Source organism: Coloeus monedula (genome assembly GCF_965178545.1).
Source record: "Coloeus monedula genome assembly, chromosome: 6".
NCBI classification, from domain to species: domain Eukaryota; kingdom Metazoa; phylum Chordata; class Aves; order Passeriformes; family Corvidae; genus Coloeus; species Coloeus monedula.
The window spans coordinates 17439922-17459072 of NC_138786.1; the positions used below are offsets into that span (position 1 = coordinate 17439922).

General features: G+C 40.1%; 1 protein-coding gene across 3 annotated transcripts in view; it reads left to right on the forward strand.

Moving 5' to 3' along the window:
* MOB2 (MOB kinase activator 2) overlaps nt 1-19151 on the forward strand; it is a 110134-nt gene that overhangs the window by 51122 nt on the left and 39861 nt on the right. The window contains exon 1 of one of the 3 annotated variants that reach the window (XM_082283894.1): nt 3922-3974. The exons of the other annotated variants lie outside the window; for them this stretch is intronic. Coding sequence (XP_082140020.1) covers nt 3937-3974 — 38 coding nt within the window. The 5' untranslated portion in view covers nt 3922-3936. Of the gene's footprint in view, nt 1-3921; nt 3975-19151 lie in introns of those variants that run through there. 3 annotated transcript variants of the gene reach the window in all.

Below are 19151 nucleotides of genomic sequence, written 5' to 3' on the forward strand. Positions count from 1 at the left end.
CTGTAGAAGTAACTTTTTAACACTTGTGAAAACCATGGCCCTAGAAAAATAGGGTACATATGGGCACTCTGTCTCCTCTCTTTCCTGACCAGATGTGGAGAACTGAGGTTGCTAGTGAGTATTTCTTTTTAGATGTAGAAAGATGTTTCATTCATATGCAAAGCTCCCCCTGGATGAGTAATTAAGCTCTGAGTGTACTGTAAGTCTGTCCAAGTAGTGGAGGACTGGCTATTCTCTTCTGTAGCCAGCCTTTTACTTAACGTGTACATTTCCTTATTAAATGGGAATTTATTTAATAGTAATTGAAATAGATCCTTTAATGATGTTTTCAAAGCTCAAAGTAGCTGGGACACAGTTGAAAATGGTAAATCATCCATGCTAATTTATGTTATCTAAAGAACTGCTCTTTGAGCTAATGTCCAGAATAACTAGGCCAAATGGTCCTGTTGAAATTCCCCTTGGAAGTGGAGCAGTAATTGGATGAATGTTTAGCCTGTGAACAAAAAATCCATGCTAAAGTTTATGGATTCTGCTTGGGAAAGGGAATAAAAGAGAAGTGGGCTGTAAGAATGCTTTATTTGTCAGAAGGGATCTTAAGGAGACATAAAGATGTTTTCCCTTCTCCCATGTGCCTTCACCACAGCAAGGATGATTGAGCTTGTGTATGGTCTCTGGAATGAGTATGTGTAGGGAGAGAGAGGAGAAGAGGATTTCTTTAGGTGCAGCTGATTGAAAATACCGTAGGAGGTAAAGTCTACAGCACATTGCCTCACCATGGAGTTGCCTATTCAGCGAGTTTATCATCTTTATGTTGTCTAAAAATAAGGGGCTTTTTAATCTCTTTTAACAAAAGACATTTCTCCAGAAGACTTCTCTGAAGCAGGAATTCATTGTTTCTGAAGCAGTTGTGTTGGCAAGTAGGCTGTAGCTGTGTTTCTGTGGTAAGGTCTTTTGTCCATGATAGCATTTTGGGATCCTAGCATCGATGTGGCTGACTCTGGCTCTGATTGGATAGTTTATATTTAGTTGCTGGTTTCCTATAATAGTTTTCAGATGGAGACGTTGAGGAACACATACCCTTGTGCTGCTGTAATCCTAAAAGAGCACGGGGGAGTGAAAGAAAAAGGAATTGATGTCTTTCTGCAGAAGTAGAGTTTGGAAAAAACCAGCAGCTGCTTTCAGCAGCAGAATTCTGAAATTATTAAAAAAAATATTAGGTAGCCAGTGAAAACAAAATGCTCTGAAAATCCATGGGTACATCACTTAGATTTTGTATCCAGGAAGGAGCTTTAAAAAAGCTGTGGGAAGGTCAGCTTTTTTTTTTTTTTTTTAAATTACAAAAAATTTGCTTCTCCAGTTTAGAATAGTAGTCAAGTGCTGTTAAGTAATAGCTTTCAGACAGCGCCTCATGACAGCTCCCATGTTCTATATTGCTGGTGCACCTCCAATGTAAATTAGTAGATACCCAAAGAAAGCCCAGTGTCATGTATGATTCAGTTATACTGTCAGATGTAGCTTTTATTTCCAGTAAAGCTGCAAACATACTGGAGCCTGGATTTTACTCTGAGCCTGGATTTAAGATGACCTCTCTAAAATCTCGTATTCCAAGAAGAAAACTCAAGTTTTCACTTGAGATAGGTTTGCAGAGCATTTCGAAATTATCTTTACCTAACATCTTATATTTATTAGCTTTATTTTTTAATTCTCTAAATTTTTAGCCAAATAAGTCATCCTAGCTTACTTTGATAAGCTTCCAAGAATGTGTCTCTGCTTTACTGAGTACTGGTATGTAGCTGCCTGCAGGGACCTGACTTCTAGCTCTTCCATGGCCATAGTGAATCTTGGCCAGCTTCTGAGGGACAGCAGGATCTGACCATAGCAACTGGAAGAATTAAGCCCTGGTGCCAGCCAGTACATAGGCAGGATCTTTGTAAAGCTGAGAACATGAAGTATGATTGTCTCCCATGATGTATATGATAAAAACAGAGCACTGCCACCACTGTGCTGGTAATGTATTGGACATCCTTGGAGTCCTGGCCACTTTAACATATTTTGAGGAGGAAATTCTTAAGCATGCTCTAGTCTGGTTTGATGTGAGCTAGTTTGTGTCACAGTTGCACAGCATGATTTTCATTTTTTTTCACCAGCTAGAAGTGGGAGCAAATCATAGAAAGGTAGGGATGAGAGACAGCTGCAGAGGTCACCTAGTCAGTCCCCAGCTCTGGAGCAAGATCATCTCAAAGGCCTGCAGACTCTGTAATCTATTCCTGTACTTAAAACCCAAATACACACACATACCAAGCAAAATAATACTAACTTGGTGTGTTTGTTGCTTAATTCAAATGCCTTTGTGATGGACAGAGCAGGAAGAACATTTTGTTTCCTTTTTCTTTACAGCAGTGTTCTACATTCTTGGAAGATGTTGTCTTGTTTTTCTCCCTCAGTTTTCACATCTGTAGGATAGATAATCTTGATGCTCTCTGGGCTCCAGCTAATTCTACATCTGCTTTCAACTAGGGTGCCATGGGTTGAGCACAGTACTCCAGATTAGGCCTGATAGATGTTGAGAATTTCTGTCTTGCAGATACAGTACAGCTCAGTCTCATTGCCTTTTATCAACAGGATCACATTGATTTCTTCAGCCTGTAATTCAGTGTAACTCTTTTTCTCTCAACATTTGTGATCTATAGTTCCTACATGGGTATTCTTGATTACACCTACCAAGAAATAAAGTAATTCTCCTTCTTTTAAGGCTTGTTTTCTACAGCTGTTAAATTAAAATGAAAATGCAGCTTGACAAGCATACTGTCTTTAGACATTTGAGCCATTTAAATAAGGATAATGTTTTACTCAGGCCAGAGTTCTATGGGATTGATTGCTTCTGTCTTTTTATGTAGTGAATATTTCATCTTTATATTTGTCTAGTGTGCAGTTTTCCCATTATCCTAAAGCAGCTTTACCTAGGCCACAAGTGATGGTCATTTCAACATCCATTGATAAAAATATTTTTCATGTGATTTATTACTTAAGTCAGTGTTGATCTGCTCACAGACAGCAAATGATCAACAACTACCTGGAGTGATTTTTGCCTTGTGTGGTAGACTCACCAGACATTAAGCTGTGCAGCTGGTTGGATCACAGCTATCAGGGAATGGTAGGGTGAACATAAAGGGCAGGAAAACAGCCTCACCGGAGACAGTGCAATCCTGTGATTTATGCAGGGCAGCCTGCCCAGCACTGGACTGCTAGAGGATATTTTTCCCTGCAGCATTTGAACGTGACTTTAGACCTGCCTGTTTTAAACCTACTACAAGGGAAAGAAACCTTTTAACCACTAATCGTATGTCCCTTTCCACACATGGAATTTCTAACTTGATACTGGAGGGAGAAAAAAAAAAACCCCGAAACAAAAAAGGCTGAGTATTTGTTATCTAGGGCTTCTTGTTTAGTTGCCTTGTGCTCTGGGGGTAGTGCTTGAGTAATAGTTGCAGCAGGGCTGGTGAGCAGGAGGGAATAGACCTGAAGCTGCTTTCAGGCTATTCAGAGCCTGAAAGAAGAAGAGCAGCTCAGTGATAAACTACAGCTTTCTACAAAATTTATTCTTGCACGTGCAGCTTTGGTATTTTCTAAAAAAACTCCTTCTCTGTGAGTTTTTTGCTGCTTTTCCTTAGTGAGCTCCAAGATTCTGTGAGAGGTACATTGGGGAGATTTTACACCTCCAGACTCCTGTTTGGCTGCAGGCAGTTTCCTCTGGGCTTCCTGCTCAGTGGCTTTGGTGGTGGTTTCACATTGTTCCCCACTGATGACTCAGAGAAACAGGAAAGAGATCCCCTGGTGAACGAAAAGCACAACCTCCAAACAGGTGCCTGTATTCTGGTGTTGCAGAGGACAAACCACCTCGTTCTGGACTTTTTCCTAAGATTCTTATCTGCAAGTATGAGACTCAGGAGGAATGGGTCATACACGCTGAACGGGTAAGAAAGAGCCTGCATCCTCTTTTGAAACTTCATCATTAAAACCACATGAAAACAGAAGCTTTTATTTTCCTTTCTAGTGACAGGGTACATGAAATACTGGCCATGTCTTTTGTCTTGAAAAGAACAGAAGATCACAGCATAGGAAATGTGCAGCTTATTTAGCTTGTTTTCTTCTGCATCTTGTTAGGTTTGCTTTTATAGTGTGTGCATTTGGTGGGGACAGGTTAGAGCTGTCTGTATGTTAAAATGAGGTGGATTTGCTCAGTAAAGCCTTGAAGTATTAGGAACTGAAACATTACGAACTCCGTGATTCCCGAAGGAGTGCCTGTGGCAATTACTCTAAGCATTTTCCAGCTTTTGATACAAAAAAGAGCTAAACTCATTAAATGTGATGCTCCCTGACACGGAATACAAATTACTTTAAATTTAGCCAGTCTGAAAAATTAGTCTAAATTTTTACTGCTTGAAACTACTACTCTGAGTTACCTAACCAGCTTTGTGGTTTTAAAAATACTGATTTTATTTCTCTCTGATTGCTATTACGTCTTCTCAGTAACAGAGAATATACCATAACTGGAAAGACAATAACGAATTAAATATTCCCTGTTCAAGGAATCTTATAAAAATTGAAAAAAGAGAATTTTCAGGTGAAATTTTTTTTTAATAATGCATTTGATTTTTATTAAAGCAGATTCTTGTGTGTCTTCATATGATGTAAGTTTCATTCCTGAGCACAGCTTAGCTGGTCTGAAGAGGACTTGTACTTCCACTGTGCAGTGGTAACTGTTTGTTTGCAGTTGGCAGGTGACTTGACAAACGAAGAAAGTTGTTAGTCTTGGAGTGTCACTTCACTTAGCTGCTTTTAACCCTCTGTCATGAGTAAGTGCTGCAGTTGCCTTAGTGCTGTGCTCCTGAAAAGCTCAGATGTGTTTTGGATGTGCTTCAGAGTACAGGTGTGCAGACTAACCCTACGGTGCCTTGTTGCTTTAAACTCACGGTCCACGGTGCAGCTGAGTGGCAATCTCTGCACAGGAGAGGCAGAGAGAAGCCCAGATGGATTGTGAATACTTCGGCAGTGTTGTTCAGCTGGACTGCACTGGTTTTTGCCTGCACTGGTTTGCACAATGCCACTTAGAAGGCTCCTTTGCTTTGCCAAAATAGGTTCAAATTTGAGTATTAAAAATTCCAAAATTTGGTTTTGATTAGGTTTTGTTAATGTCAAAGTAGATGGGTGTTAACATCTTCCTGGCACATCCTTAACATTTTTTAATGACTGTAATAAAAATGCCATTATCTGACTGCATACAAGATCAAGCATAACTGAAAGTTACTATCTTACAGTGTTTGGTTTTAAGCTGTAAAATGAATTTGTTGCTTAGTGGGATTGTAGTAGATAGAGGCTAAGAATATATTCTCATTAACCTGGCTTTTTTGCAGAGGTTTTTGACCTTTGAGAGATTGTCGTAGAGAGTCAATTAAGAAATGATGCTGAAGAGCAAATGGTAATGGATATTGCGTATGTCAAAGTAATTTTTTTAGACTTTAGTTACAAGAAGCACAATCTAACTGATTTGAGTTTTATTAAAAATAAATGCATGGTATAGAACTTCAGGGAAATATATTGTGCAAGATCACCCTGTGCATCTTTTCTGCCTTGTTCTGACTTGCAAGATGATGCATAATCATTTTAAAGAATTTCACTTGTTGTGGCCCAGTATGTACCTGGCATTACATTTTACAGCAAACATTTAACTGGAAGTGTTGTATTACAGTGAGTAAAACCAGTGGCACCCAAATGCTTGCATGAAAAAGTAGCTTCAGCTGTGAGTTTGTGGGAGACTTCAATATTATCTGATTCTAACATGCTGATGTGCTTTACTTTATTAAACAACAGATGCTGAGGAGTGAATTTATCTAATTAAAGAAATTCCTTTTATGTTTATCTCTTGCCTAGATGGTTTAATAATGCAAGGTAATGGAAAAAGAGCTTCAAGTATGTTTTCCTGTTTAGCCTAAACTTTTGCCATGTCAGCAGAAAAGCTTGTTTTGATCTTCAAGGGTTTTTGTTTGGGACAGCGTGTTCCACTTGTCAGGTGGAGAGGCACCCTGTTGTGCAGGTCACTTGAGGAGAGGGGAGCTCATTGGGGTGGGGTGTTGTAGGGCAGATACAGCTGCTGCTGCAGCACGTACAGGCACATGCAGGGGACATAGTTACCATGGGAGTAATACAGTATTATTACCCCCACAGTAATAACTCTTTACAGTGCAGTGCATGAAAACTTTTTTATAAAAAACAAACAAACAAAACAAACAAACAAAAAAAAACCAAAACCAAACAAGAAAAAAGGGGGTTGTAAGCAAGGAAGTGTAGCAAAAGTCATCATGATAGTAAGTTTTTTTCATTGGGTATGATTTGGTCAGCCTCTGATTGTAAACTCATAAAGGGGGAGAGAGATTGCAAGGGGAGCTAAAATACTTGAAGATCTGTTCAAACCTAATACCAGCAAAAAGCCTCCCCTGCCTTGCTTGTCACTGTTCCATCGTACCTCACTTGACACTGGTGTAAGAACTGCACAAACATAAATGGGAAATGCAGCTAAAATCCAGAGTTTCACTTAGAAACAGTGATTTATAGAAACAGGTATTCTTTGAGCAGATCTCACTGGACATGAGCATGTTTGCTCTTGCTTGTTGAAGTGGGTAATGGTCAGGCTTGTGGAGACAGAGGGATCTGGTGCTGAGATTCATCAGAGGACATTGAGTTAGAATACCCACTTTATCTTACTGAGACTGAGGTAGAAATCTTACCTGCCAGCATGCCTTTGACTGTGTTGTTAAGTCAGCTTTACTGTTGTGTGCAATCCTGCCATTTGCTGATTGTACTTCTTTGCATTGCCAAGTTTCTTTGTATAAATGATCTCTTTTGAAGGTCATCTTCGCTTGGGAGATATTCCTTTATTTGCTCGGTGCTGTGTTGTGACACAGTGGCACTGAAAAATGCACTGGCACTGTAATCATTTCAACATCAACTTTTTCTCTTTCCAATTGCTATTACTTCTTTTGTCTTCTCTTGTCCCTTTACCATTTGGAATTAGTGATAGTGTAAGTCTCTGCAGGCTCTTGGGGTGTCAAATAACAAATATTGTTTACTACACATCTATTTCCTCTTTTTCTCCTAATGACTTGAGTTTAAGGAAGGGTGTAAATCCAAGCATGAATTTCACAAGACCTCAATGCACCCGAAACAAATATGCAGCTTGAACTTTGGTCATGTGATCTAAACTGCCTGTGTCTTTTAGCTCATAATGTACAGGCCTGTGCATTCCTATAACCTTTGTAGTGGTGCAGACAGAACTGTGCCCTTGTGGCATCCCTTCACAATGGCCATGCCCTCTGCAGGAAGGCTTTGCTGCAGTGGTAAGTAGATTGTGCAGTTGTAGAATTGAAGATCTCTGTTGGACAGCTGGCAACTGGCTGACTTCCCTCCCAATAGCATGGGGAATACTGGCCAACAGTCTGCAAGGTAAAAATTGCACCCAGACTGGGCTTTCTGATGACCCTGGCCAGAGAGCCACGGGATGATTCTCTTCTGCTTGTTGTGGTAATTTTGACAAGGCCAGGTGACCACATCTGGTCTGCAGGTTCAGGTTTACAGGCTTGACAACTGTGTGAAGATGGCTGTTTTAAAACTGAGCAATAATCTCTGCGACTCCTGCACAGTGGCCATCCCAAACCTATGGTGATGGAACCAAACAGCACGTGCCAGAGATTATTTGCTGAAACAAATACGTAGCACAAAGTAAAACATTTAGATGTTAATTAAATAATTTTTATCTTCTCATCATTGCCCTACCTGACTCTGCATGGCTAAGTGCTGTGTGGCATGTTTTCCTGGGACATTTTTAAGTGCCAAAAGAACATAGCTAGATCATGCATTCAGAAATCTGGTGGGGGTGAAAGCTTTGAAAATGCAGTGTTTGCAGTTTAGCATCTCAATGCCTGTGCTGCTGAGGAGCACTTTAATTTTCTAGAAAAAGTTTGTGTTTAACTTGTGACATTGTTGCATTGATGTTTCCCCTGAGAGTTCAAATAGTTCCACATACCCCTTTTCCTGCTCAGTGCTGCCCTGGGCCCTTGTGAAAATGTTCTTTGAGTTCCACTCTGCATGGAGGGGATTTTTTGTTGGGTTTTTGATCCCCCCCCATCCCCCCACATTCATCTCGGGTCTGTGCGTACATGAAGGTGGTTATATATTATCACAGTCAGAGCTAACCACTGCCTTGAAACAAATTCAAGTTGGACAGGGACAAAATACTTTGGAATATCTTAATGATTAATGGATGCTCACTGACTGATAAAAAATATTGTTGGCCCCAAGATGTTTCCTCTTCTCCAAGCCACTGCTTTAAACTAATGATTTTTGATTTTGAGCCAAGCACTGAAATTGAAAAAGAATTTGTTTTTCTTGTGTGCTTCCGTCTTGTACTGACGTAAAGCAAGCCAAGGAGAAAAAGTAGTATCTGATGTTTGTTTTGCCCAAAAAAGTAGAACTCGGAAAGAGCATAGTAAGTCTGTTTCAGAAGGCCTTTTTATTAAGTCTCTTTGTAACTGCAGGAAAAATATCTTTGAAGGATGTGACAAACAGCTCATGAAAGCCCATTGAAATAGCTCGTCTGGCAGACAGAGGTAGTATGAACACCCAAATATCTTATCTGAAGAGAAGCAGCTGTTTGAACTGCTTTACAGTCCTCCCAAATTACCACATTTTCTGTCATGAAAAAAGGGGAAATCTAAGGGTAGCAGTACAGACTGTTATCCTTGGAAAGCACAGCACAAATTTATCAGATTAGGGCCAAAAATGTAGATTAGCCACTTCAGGGGTTTTTTTTATTGGGAATCCTTTTTTGGAGAGTAGTCTTTAGAATGCTTTATGGTGTCAGAAAATGCAAGCCAAGGTACAAAATGCCAGTACTGTTGGCTGAGCTCTGCCTGACTGGAGGTACCTTAGTACTTTCTTGGTCAGCTGTAGACCTCTCCTCATTTGTAACTTAGTTCTAGGTTTACTCAAACACTTTCTGAAGCTGACAGTGATCTTCATTCACATGCCTCAGTTACAAAGTGAGATGGCTTCTCACATGCCATGAAAATGCCCTTATTTTGCTCCTTTTTGGAGCAAGAGGGTTGCTGCAATGTATGCAGGGATGGTGTTCCAGTATGTAGAGACCTGAGGCAGCTCTGACTGCTGGGTGTGTACAGAGGGAGAACAGCCCCTGAGGACAAACAAAATGTGACAAATACTCTCATTCTATAAACAGCAGAAGTTTCCTTTCTAAAATGCTTTGCCCAAGTCTCCCACTCCACTCCCCTGCATCCCATGTTTACCATTCCATTACTGCACAGTGACATAGCCACATGATGGGGACAGGATTTCAGTGTTGCACCAATTCCCACACGCAGAAAGGGTTTCTGTTTCTGACCACTGCTGCCCTGCTGTGCTATGAAGGTTCATTCCTGCAGATTCTGGCTCCTGTGCTCTTCCCTGTGCTCTGCCTCAGGGATACCCCATTTGTTTTACTGTTGGCTCTACTGTAGGAACTGGGGAGCAGTTAGGCAGCCATCAAAAGCTGGAGAAAGAGGGTGATGATGAATGCAGGGGTCTTGAAAGCAAACAGCAGGACTGTCAGTAGTTTCCCTGTCACCCTGTGGTGACAGCAGCTTACCAATTGCAGCAATTCCACCACATTTTGACATTATTTATGCATCCTGGGCAGTCCTGCTACTGTCCACCTTACTCTATGTTTGCGAAGTTGGAAATACAGTGCAAAATACCAAACCACTTCTAGAACTGTAATTCTGGATCTTTGAGTTTATCTTAACCTTCAGGAATGGTGTTTGTTTTATAGAGGGTTGGGAGTATTTTTTTTTCCCCCTTTAAACTATTTAAACTATTCAGACTGAGAAAATTGTAGAAAGTAGTTTGTAGAAAGTTGGGGGCTGTTCAGCCTGGAGAAGAGAAGGTTGTGTGGAGAACTCACAGCAACTTTCCTGTTGTATGTGAGGGGGGCCTACAGGGAAGCAGGAGAGGGATCAGGAACTGTAGTGACAGGACAAGGAGTAAGGGGCTCAAACTGAAAGAGGGTAAATTCTCTACAGTCAGGGTGGTGAGGCATTGGAACAGATTATGGGGAGGTTGTGGATGCCCCATCCCTGCAAGTGTTCGAGGCCAGACTGGATGGGGCTCTCAACCTGGTCTAGTGGAAGGTTCCCTGCCCACTACAGTGGGGTTGGAAGTGGATGACCTTTAAGGTCCCTTCCAACCCAGAGTATTCTGTGATTCTATTGCCCTTTCTATTCACCCTAGCTGTGCACGTAGGATTTGTCCTACAACACAAGATTTATGATCTCACATGTGTTTTCTTTGGATTTGTTTTTGCATGCGTGAGCATTCAAAAGTAGTTTAAGCATTTTTATATTCACTAACAATGTATGTGTAAAGGCTTAAACTGCAAGCCTTATATGGGGAAAGTATTATAAATGTAATGCTTCTAAATAAAAGATTTCATTAGAACTTGCACTGTGAGTCATTGTTGTTATATTAATAGTGTTATTCCCAAATACGGATTTGGAACTGGGCCTTCCTGATGGCGAATGCTGCAGATGACTTACAAAAAATAAGTATTTACATTAAATATCAATTTTTTTGGGGGGGTAACCTCTTTGTCAGTTATACAGATCACTGGGGCATATAGTGTAAAATAATTTTATAATGTAATTCTGAAACTGTAGTACTTTATGCCACTTGATATTTTAGTCCGAAAAGTCTTTGGCTTTGTTTTTTTTTTAATATGAAAAAGTGATTAAGGCTGTGGCACAGAAGTATGCTCATTTTAATAAATACTCTTAAAACTGGCCTGATCAGTTAGTCTCCCACCTTTCAGAAATATTTAGATCAAAGATCAGCCTGTAGGAATTTATGTTCAGTCTCATAGCTCATCCACATGCAGCTAACAGTAACTCTTCATGGATATTTTATTAGTCTGTACCAGAAGCAAAGATTTAATTCAGAACTCCAGAATGTGCTGTTGCAGGTCTTGTGTGTGTGTATACTTCTCTCCCTCTATTTTTTCCTTTTTTTCTTTTTTTTTTCCAATCCCCCGTAGTGTATGAACTAACTTAATGGAAATGTCTTACCTCTTGATATAAAACAACGTTGTGACACAAATTCAAGAGAAATGTCATCCTTGCTCTTATACAGAATCTCAGGTAGGTAAGAAGTGCTCGTCTTAGGATTTGAGTATTACCAAGATGTTCCATTAAGAATCTTGGGCCAGAACGGGGAACAACAAAACACTTCAGATGCCTAATTTAAAAAAAAATTTTTGGCACTTTCTCTGCCCCCTCCCTCCCTCCCTCCCTCCAGTAAACTGCTTTGTGGAGTACGTAGTATGGTCAGGGCTTATAATGAAAGTTGCATATGTGCAGGGTAAGAAGTGCCCACTAAAACTAGCCATATAATTTAACTGGTTTACACCAGAACTATTAGCAGCCAAATTTATAGCTCATTAGTAACAACTAGGGGCAGTAAATTAACTGTCAGCTTTTATACCAGTTACTGTGAATTGCAGATACAGAAGCTTGATATGCAATGGACAGTTTATTTCTGGTTCTTCCCCCTAAGATGCTCTGAGGACTTGAGGTTTTTAATGGGTTGTTGCTGTGAAAGGATACTGCATAATAGTCTTAAATGTAGCCATTTAAAAAGAATTTTTCAGTGAATTCAGGCTTTAAAAGATTTATTAAAAGATAATGGGAGCATGCTTTCTTCCCGTGCCCACTGTCAAACCATACCTATAATAATGATGATGTAAACTGAGTTTCTTTCCTTGTAGCTGCCCTTGGGTATGGTCCCCTTTTAAGCTAAAAAGAAAAAGAAAAACCTGTTAATGATTTTTAAAAATACTGATTCCCAGAGCTGTGTCCTGCCAACAATGCGGCATAAACCATCACTTTGCTTACTGCTGCTAGCTTAGCTGAAAGGAAATGGGAGTTCTTTAACTTGTTCTATGTGGGAGAGAACCACAGTGATGCCAAGGGGTGCTAAGGATAAGGAACCTCATGCACTGGCAAGATGCTCCTGCTGAATGGGAGGGAGCTGCAGCACCACTGCTGCTGACTCTGTGCCTGTTGGGTTTATTGGCTTGGGTGCTTTATTTCACAGCAGTCATGCAGCTACATTACTCAAAAGTGTTGAACATTATTTTTCAAGACAAGTGTTTGCTTTCTCAGTCAGTTTTAATTATGGGTGTATTCAAGATACAGTAACAAGGCATTTTCTGTGGGGCATTTAATCATTTTTTCATTATAATTTGATTTCATTGAGCTTGTGAGAGGATTTTTGTAATGAGTGATGGCTCACAGAACACTGAAGAGGAATTACACTGACTGAATATGTTTAAATATTTTTATGGGGTTAAATGCTGTGTTTTGTAATACACTCGAGACACTGCACTTTAGGATTACTAAAAAAATTTTTTTTTTTTGGTAAGCTCTAAAAGACTGTTTAGTCTGACCTTGACAAGCACTGAAAGAAACCAGATGTTTTGCAGGTTCATTTAATTTTTTCACCAAAAATTTTTTAATTTCTCGATGGTTGGAATATGACTTTTGAAGAAAGAGAGGTGAATTGCCATCCAGATTAGCACTCTGATACTGAGCAGTCTGGATGTTAGGTGCTGTCTGTAAAGGTGAATAACATCTCAAACTTAGTATGTGATGCAATCAAGCTATTTTAGGACTTTTTCTTGGGTAGCTCATAACAAATAGTGTCAAACCAACATCCTGGGGTTTTTTTCCAGTGGAGAACTTTCTTTCTGTTCATGTTAATTATTTTTCTGTTACTAATTTTTAACATGTGTTCCTGATACACATTTGATCAACAAGGTCTGTCCTTTTGAACATACAGATTAGTTACCAAGTGAGTGACCTTCCTAGAAAACCCACACACATTTCTCTCCTAATGATTTTTTTTTCCCCCTGAGCTAAAGACAATATTACTACTGGCTTATGGATTCTGAAGTGGAGGTGTAGAATTTTCCTGTGCTCTGGGGAGCAGTATTCTCCACTTGAAAAGGCATAGTTTATAAAACATGGATAAAAATGTCTAGCCACTTTATAAGGCTCATAAGAACGAATTAAGTTGTACAGTTATTGAAAAAGACGTATTTATTTGCATTCGTTGCATTTATGTAGAGGTAAATAAAGTCTGTGCAAGGGTCTCACCACCTGAAAGCTCAGGTAAAAATAACTGATTTTTATATTTATGGGTAAGTCTGTGTGAAATATAAATACATTTGAAAACAGCAGCACCACGGTGAGTAAACATTAGTAAGCTCAGCCATCCTGTCACTTACCTTACAATAATTACTGGTCTGCATTTGAAGAACAAATCTTAATGTTGCCAAACTCCACCTTTTTCCTGCCCAGTCTGTACGTGGGAGAGTCTTTATAAGAATCTGTTTCCTGTTTCCCAGACAAGGGAGGGGAAAAACGTGTTTTCTCCTTGTTCTGAAAAACAAAAGCCAGGCAGTGACTGCGTGCCCACAGCAGCTGCCAGCCCAGCGAGAGCCTGCGGACAGCTGCAGTCTCCGGAGAGGCCCTCGGTGCAGCCCTCGTGAAACAGCCCCTTCTTCCACAGCCCATCTCCTCAGGATTTACTTGCACAGTTGTATCAGACAGAAACTGGCCAAGAGGTGACAGAAAGAGCTGGGTGTGTGGTTCTTATAAGGCCACTTTGACCCAGTCTTCAAAACATGGAAAAATTGTTATTATTTCCCCCCTTTTCTTCCAGGCTCTTCTCCCAAATCCCTTGTTTTCAGTTTTATGGATTAGTTTTTGTCACAGGCTATTAAGCTTTGAAGAGTGAGTTTTACAAGGAACAGTGGCAGGGAGGGAACATGTGCTTAAGCTACATAGAAAGTTAACTGCAGCCCTTTCCAACTGCAATCCTAATAAATCTGTAAGGACAGTAAAAATGTACAGAATGAATCTTCTTTTGACTTGGAGGGATATCTGGAGGTGTGGCAGTCAGGTTTCTTCAAATCCAAGTCAATTAGTTTAGCTTTTAACAGCTATACCAATTCTGTCCCATAATCTGTGAAAAGAGTAGCTTCAACCTTTTCCCATCTTACATTTTGAATGTTATTCCTATTTCAGCATTCCAATTTAGCATTTCAGCATTCCAAAATAGTACAGATTGAGGCTGTGTCTTAAAGTCAAATCCACTGCTACAGTTTACAGAAATAAATTTTACTTTCATGGAGGCGATTTCAACCAAGTTAGGGTTCACATCTCTTCTTGATGCTCTCCTTGTAAATCAAAAACCCTGTGCTTTTTGCTCTCTGGTGGAGAACTTTGCAGTCAATAATGAGGTATGTGATCAATAGTTGGAGTCACAATGGTCAGCTACAGGGCAAATAGTAGTGAGACACTGTGTATTAGGGAAGTCCTATGAATAAGCTCTCCTAAAAATGGTTCAAGAAAAGTAAGGGTTTGGGTTTTTCAGAATGTGGATTTGGAATTAATAGTTCCCTTTTCTCTGTTTTGCTCTGGAAAGAGTTACATTTTGTGTAAATTTGCTCTGGCCATCAGCATGTACACTGACTATAGGAGTTCTGAAGAACATCTAGTGGGAGGCAGAATGTCTCTTACTGTTTTGGAGAAATTTAGTGGACTGAATAAATAAATTGAGCTTTTTATATTCTACATGTATTGAAAATCTGGATAGAATAAGACATTTCCACCTTTGCTACCGTGGCACTCTCAAGAGGAAATAAAAGGTATGAATTTCTACTTCTGTATGTGCAAAATAGTTTATCAATAGTAAATCTCATAGTAAATCTGATAAATATAAATAGTAAATCTGCTCTGTAGTATGAATAAGTATGATAATGCTGAGGCAGTCTGTGTTACAAACTATGTTGCAATACAGGTTAAATATTTTTATTGTCATGTTCTTGAAAACTAATTGTAATTTGTCTGCTCCCCTGTAAGTACATATTGGGATATGGCAGTGCAATTTCAAAACAGACACCTCTCTCAGGATTAAAAATATACTTAGAGTGTTTCAGACCATACTTCATCTCATGTGTAGGAATGTAGTTCCCTAGTTGTCCCAAATACATACTTCAAGCTTCCTACACATTTCAAGTTTCAGGCATAACGCTCAGGCTTGTTTTTTTTATTTTTACTGCTTAGAGTGACCCTTCAAAGGGTGGCCAGAAAACTGCAAGACTGTGAGGAGATTATTGTGTTTTGGTAATCTTCAACCGTGGTGAGCCACAGCCACTCTGTTTGCTCACACAGTTCTCTGATACGTGAGTGTGCTCTGAACAGCTCCTCTCCATTCTGAAATCCCAGTCTTCTATTTCTCCAAGTGTTTTTCTGTGTTCTGGAGCACTTCTGACTTCCTCTAACAGCAGTACTTAACACCATGTCCTGGCAGCTTGGGACAATGGGACAAGTAGCTATGTGTGATTTTGCTCTGTGTATGGTCTTATCACTCTCATTTATGGGAACTGACGTAGTTCCCATGCTGAGCAGTGTTCTTTGCAAGAATGTCACTCAATTTCACTCCTAGGTCTTGAAGCATGAGAATGTCAGTCGGGTTTTGTTTCTCTGTATCCAGTGCAGCTGATTTTTGAACAGCATTGCAGCTTCTGGATTATTTAATATTTGTATGTGTACAGAGCAGATGTTTGATGCCTTCATGGAAATGCAAGGCTGTTTGTGAAGGGTTACACAAGTAGAACAAATGCCAAGCTGCTGAGCTGTTTCTCATTGCCAGTCTGTTTTTCTTAAGCAACAATCTGCTAATCGAAGTTGTGGTACAAAAGCACATGTCTACAGTAGAGGAGGAAAATCTGGCTTCCTTTGTTGCATGGTGAGAGAGCATGTGCTTTCAAGTTTTGCTGGAAACTGATTGTCTGGAATTAGAAATGAGGCAGTAAATGAAGCCCCAAAGAGGATAAACTGCAGCTTTCACTTTTAGTAGAGGTGTAACACGTTGAAGTTGGGAAATGTCTGCAAGTTCTGACTTGCATAAGCCTTGGGTTTCTCATCCATCAAGCACCTCAATGATCTTGAGTATATGGAGTGTATTTATGGGGAGGTGAGGGTGGGTCATGTTTTTCAGCGAGTTCAGGTATGGTTGGTTATCTTTCCTGAGGTTCTGTATGTTAAAGTAGCATTTTTAAAGTAAGACAAAGGATAGTATTGAAGGAATCAGGGGGCACAACTTACTTGGGGATCTCTCACTGCTGCTCTCTGAATGTGGTCCTTGTAAGGGATGGGAGAAGGCATTTGCCCTTTCTGAGTATAAGAAAGGAAGAATAAGGAATAAGGCATTGGAGACAGTGGGCAGTAAAATGGCAGTGAGTGCCTTTCCATGCTAATGGTGACATTAGCAGATAATAAGACACAACTCGTTCAAGTTTTAGGCTGTATCATGTTCCCCGCTCCTTCTACATGGTCCCTTGCGTCAGATAATTTGGTTCAAGTCAGTAACTGCTCTTTGCTCAAGGGTATTCAAGGATTACAGTGGAAGCAACACAATGATAATTTTATGTGGAAGGAGGATATAACATTTTTTCCATGTGCTCTCCATTTGTTTGTTACAATGTAATTTTGAATGGCCGTGCAGTGGCTTCCCATCCCCGTGGTTGTGGATGAGAAAGTGAAGAAAATGGATTACAAGAAAAACAACCTTTTTTTTTTTTTTCCCTTGAGGTTTTTAATCAAAGGTAGCATAACCCATGTGGGATGAAATGATTCTAATTGTTACTAAGCTGATTAAATATTTATAAAACCAGAGTTGTGTTTATAGCTCTTCTCTCTGGATAACGTAAGTAAATTGATGATTTAATAGATTTTTCTTTCCTTGCTGAAATAATGAGAAGTATTCTTTCTGTTGACTTGGGATGCAAATATTCTCTGAATTTCTGAATATTAGAAAGATAAAACATTTGAAACTTGCAACAGGTTATTTAATTTGTTGGGGAATGGAGATCCAGATAAAATTTTGTGTGCTTGTTCATCCCTATTAAGATTTTAGGAAAGCTCCAGATCTTTTGAGCAGTCATGCTTTCACTGTTTTGAGTAGGCACTTCGATATCTTCTATTTTAGAAAGGTAGAAAAAACCTGCAGTATTTAAAGGTGGAGAAAAAAAGCTTTCTAATAATGAGGCAGAAGGAGATTGTTCTCTTTTTTTTAATTACTCAGAAGGTCAAGAGGTGAATATAATACCTAACTAATGAAGTTTAAAGAGAGGGGGAAGAAAGCTGTAACAGAGAAAGGATGGCAATCATAATTGGAAACATGGACGTTAAAACTAGGTTTCAAATATTCAAAGGATGTGTGGCTTAACAATGGATGTGATCAGCCATTGAAACAAATTACTGTAAAAATAACTGATTTTTCTTCTCTGTCAGATACACAAGTTGAAGCCAGATGCCTTTTTGGGAGGTGTGCTTTAGGCTATAGAAGCTTTGGGTTCACTACAGGGGTAACTAGATGGGAGGCAGACAAGAACTGAAGGCCGGTTCTGACCCCAGAACCGCTCTGGTTGCTGTGGTGTGCTGGAGTAAAGTGTACCCGAGCATCCTGGGTCTGGGAGCTCGTTCTGTGGCCTGGACCTAATTGCCCCTGCTTCCCAAGAAGAGGCTCCAAAGAACCTCTGGACAGGGGCAGCTGCCCTGCTTTGGCTGCTGTCTTTTGTGGGCTCCTGAGCAGCAGGTAGGTGGCTGCATCATCCCCTGCACGTGCAGTGCCTTTGATTTGTGCAATCCCAGTAAATCAGGCTTTTCAGGGAAGCACTGGGTAGGTTCTGTGGTGTACAAGCCTGGCATGCCACTGGAGGAAACGTGTGAATCACTGGGTGGAAAAGTTGGGCGTTACCCATGTCAGTCTTGTCACTGCTCCAAATGTCTTCTGGCGTTGTTGGTTGGGGTATGAAGAAGGTTTTTGAGAGTACACCTGCACTGGAACAAAGTCAAGTGTACTTATTGGCAAAATGTGTTTATTTTACCAGTATAGCTTGTTTTACTTGGACAGCTCAGAGGCATGGGTGAGGGGTGACTTTAAAATACGTGCGCAAAGCACAGGTTTCCTCAGAAGTGCTGTGTCTGCAGTGGCAGCTCTTTGCTAACTTGCTGTGTTTGTGTAGGCAAAATACCTTCTTTGGTCAAAAAAAGCATGTGTTTTCATTGTGAAATAATTAGAATATGTAAGCTGTTAAAACCATAGTGGGGACACAACTTTTTATTTTATCCACAAGGTTAAAACACATCAACTCAACCCCAAGAAGGGGCATGCAATGCCGATTATACCTACCTGACAGATCTTGTCTCTGTGTGAATTTTAAGCTAAGTCTTGCACATTTTGTCTTGTCTTTAAAACTTTGTCCCCCGACAAACCATTACTGGTGAAGACAAAGCAATAGCCATGTGAGGTGAAAGATCAGAGGAGTTGTATATTACCTTCTTGTTCCTAGCAGCTGGACCCGTGCTACATCATTCCTTCTCCTATTGGCTGTTTAAAAGGTAAAGGTTTAGCTGAGGAGGCTTGTTTTCCAAGGGACTCTCTGAATCCTTGGACAGTGAAGCGTAGTTACTCGTCCCTTTTCTCGGTGTGGCAAGTAAGCATCTTCTGTTAACACTAGACCTTCCCTCTTCCATCAAGCACACAGAAAGGATCTGATGGGCTGTAGAGAGGCCTGGGGTTACAAGGCAGTGGGTGTCCGTCCCTGCCAGGACTGACAGCAGGACGTGACTTCTCAGTGGTATTACGTCTGCCTGTTGTATGTTTTGATATGCACCCACATTGTGAAGGATATGAGCGTTGACTTCAGCTAGGTGGGCTTTTATCATTTTTCTTTATGAATTTGTTCATAGGGAAAGACAAAAAACAAGACACTTTATACAAGAATCACCATACAAGCAGCATAACTGTGGTTAGGTTCCAAATATGCATGAACACCTTGTATATGCAAACAAAGCAAAGCCTGATGTGTAGAATGAAGTACTTTATTACATTTAGCAACAGCAGTAGCAATGTTTTGAATGTTGTATCGCTAAAAGCAACAAGTACATTGTTTTAGGATAAAAGAATTATTTTCAAAT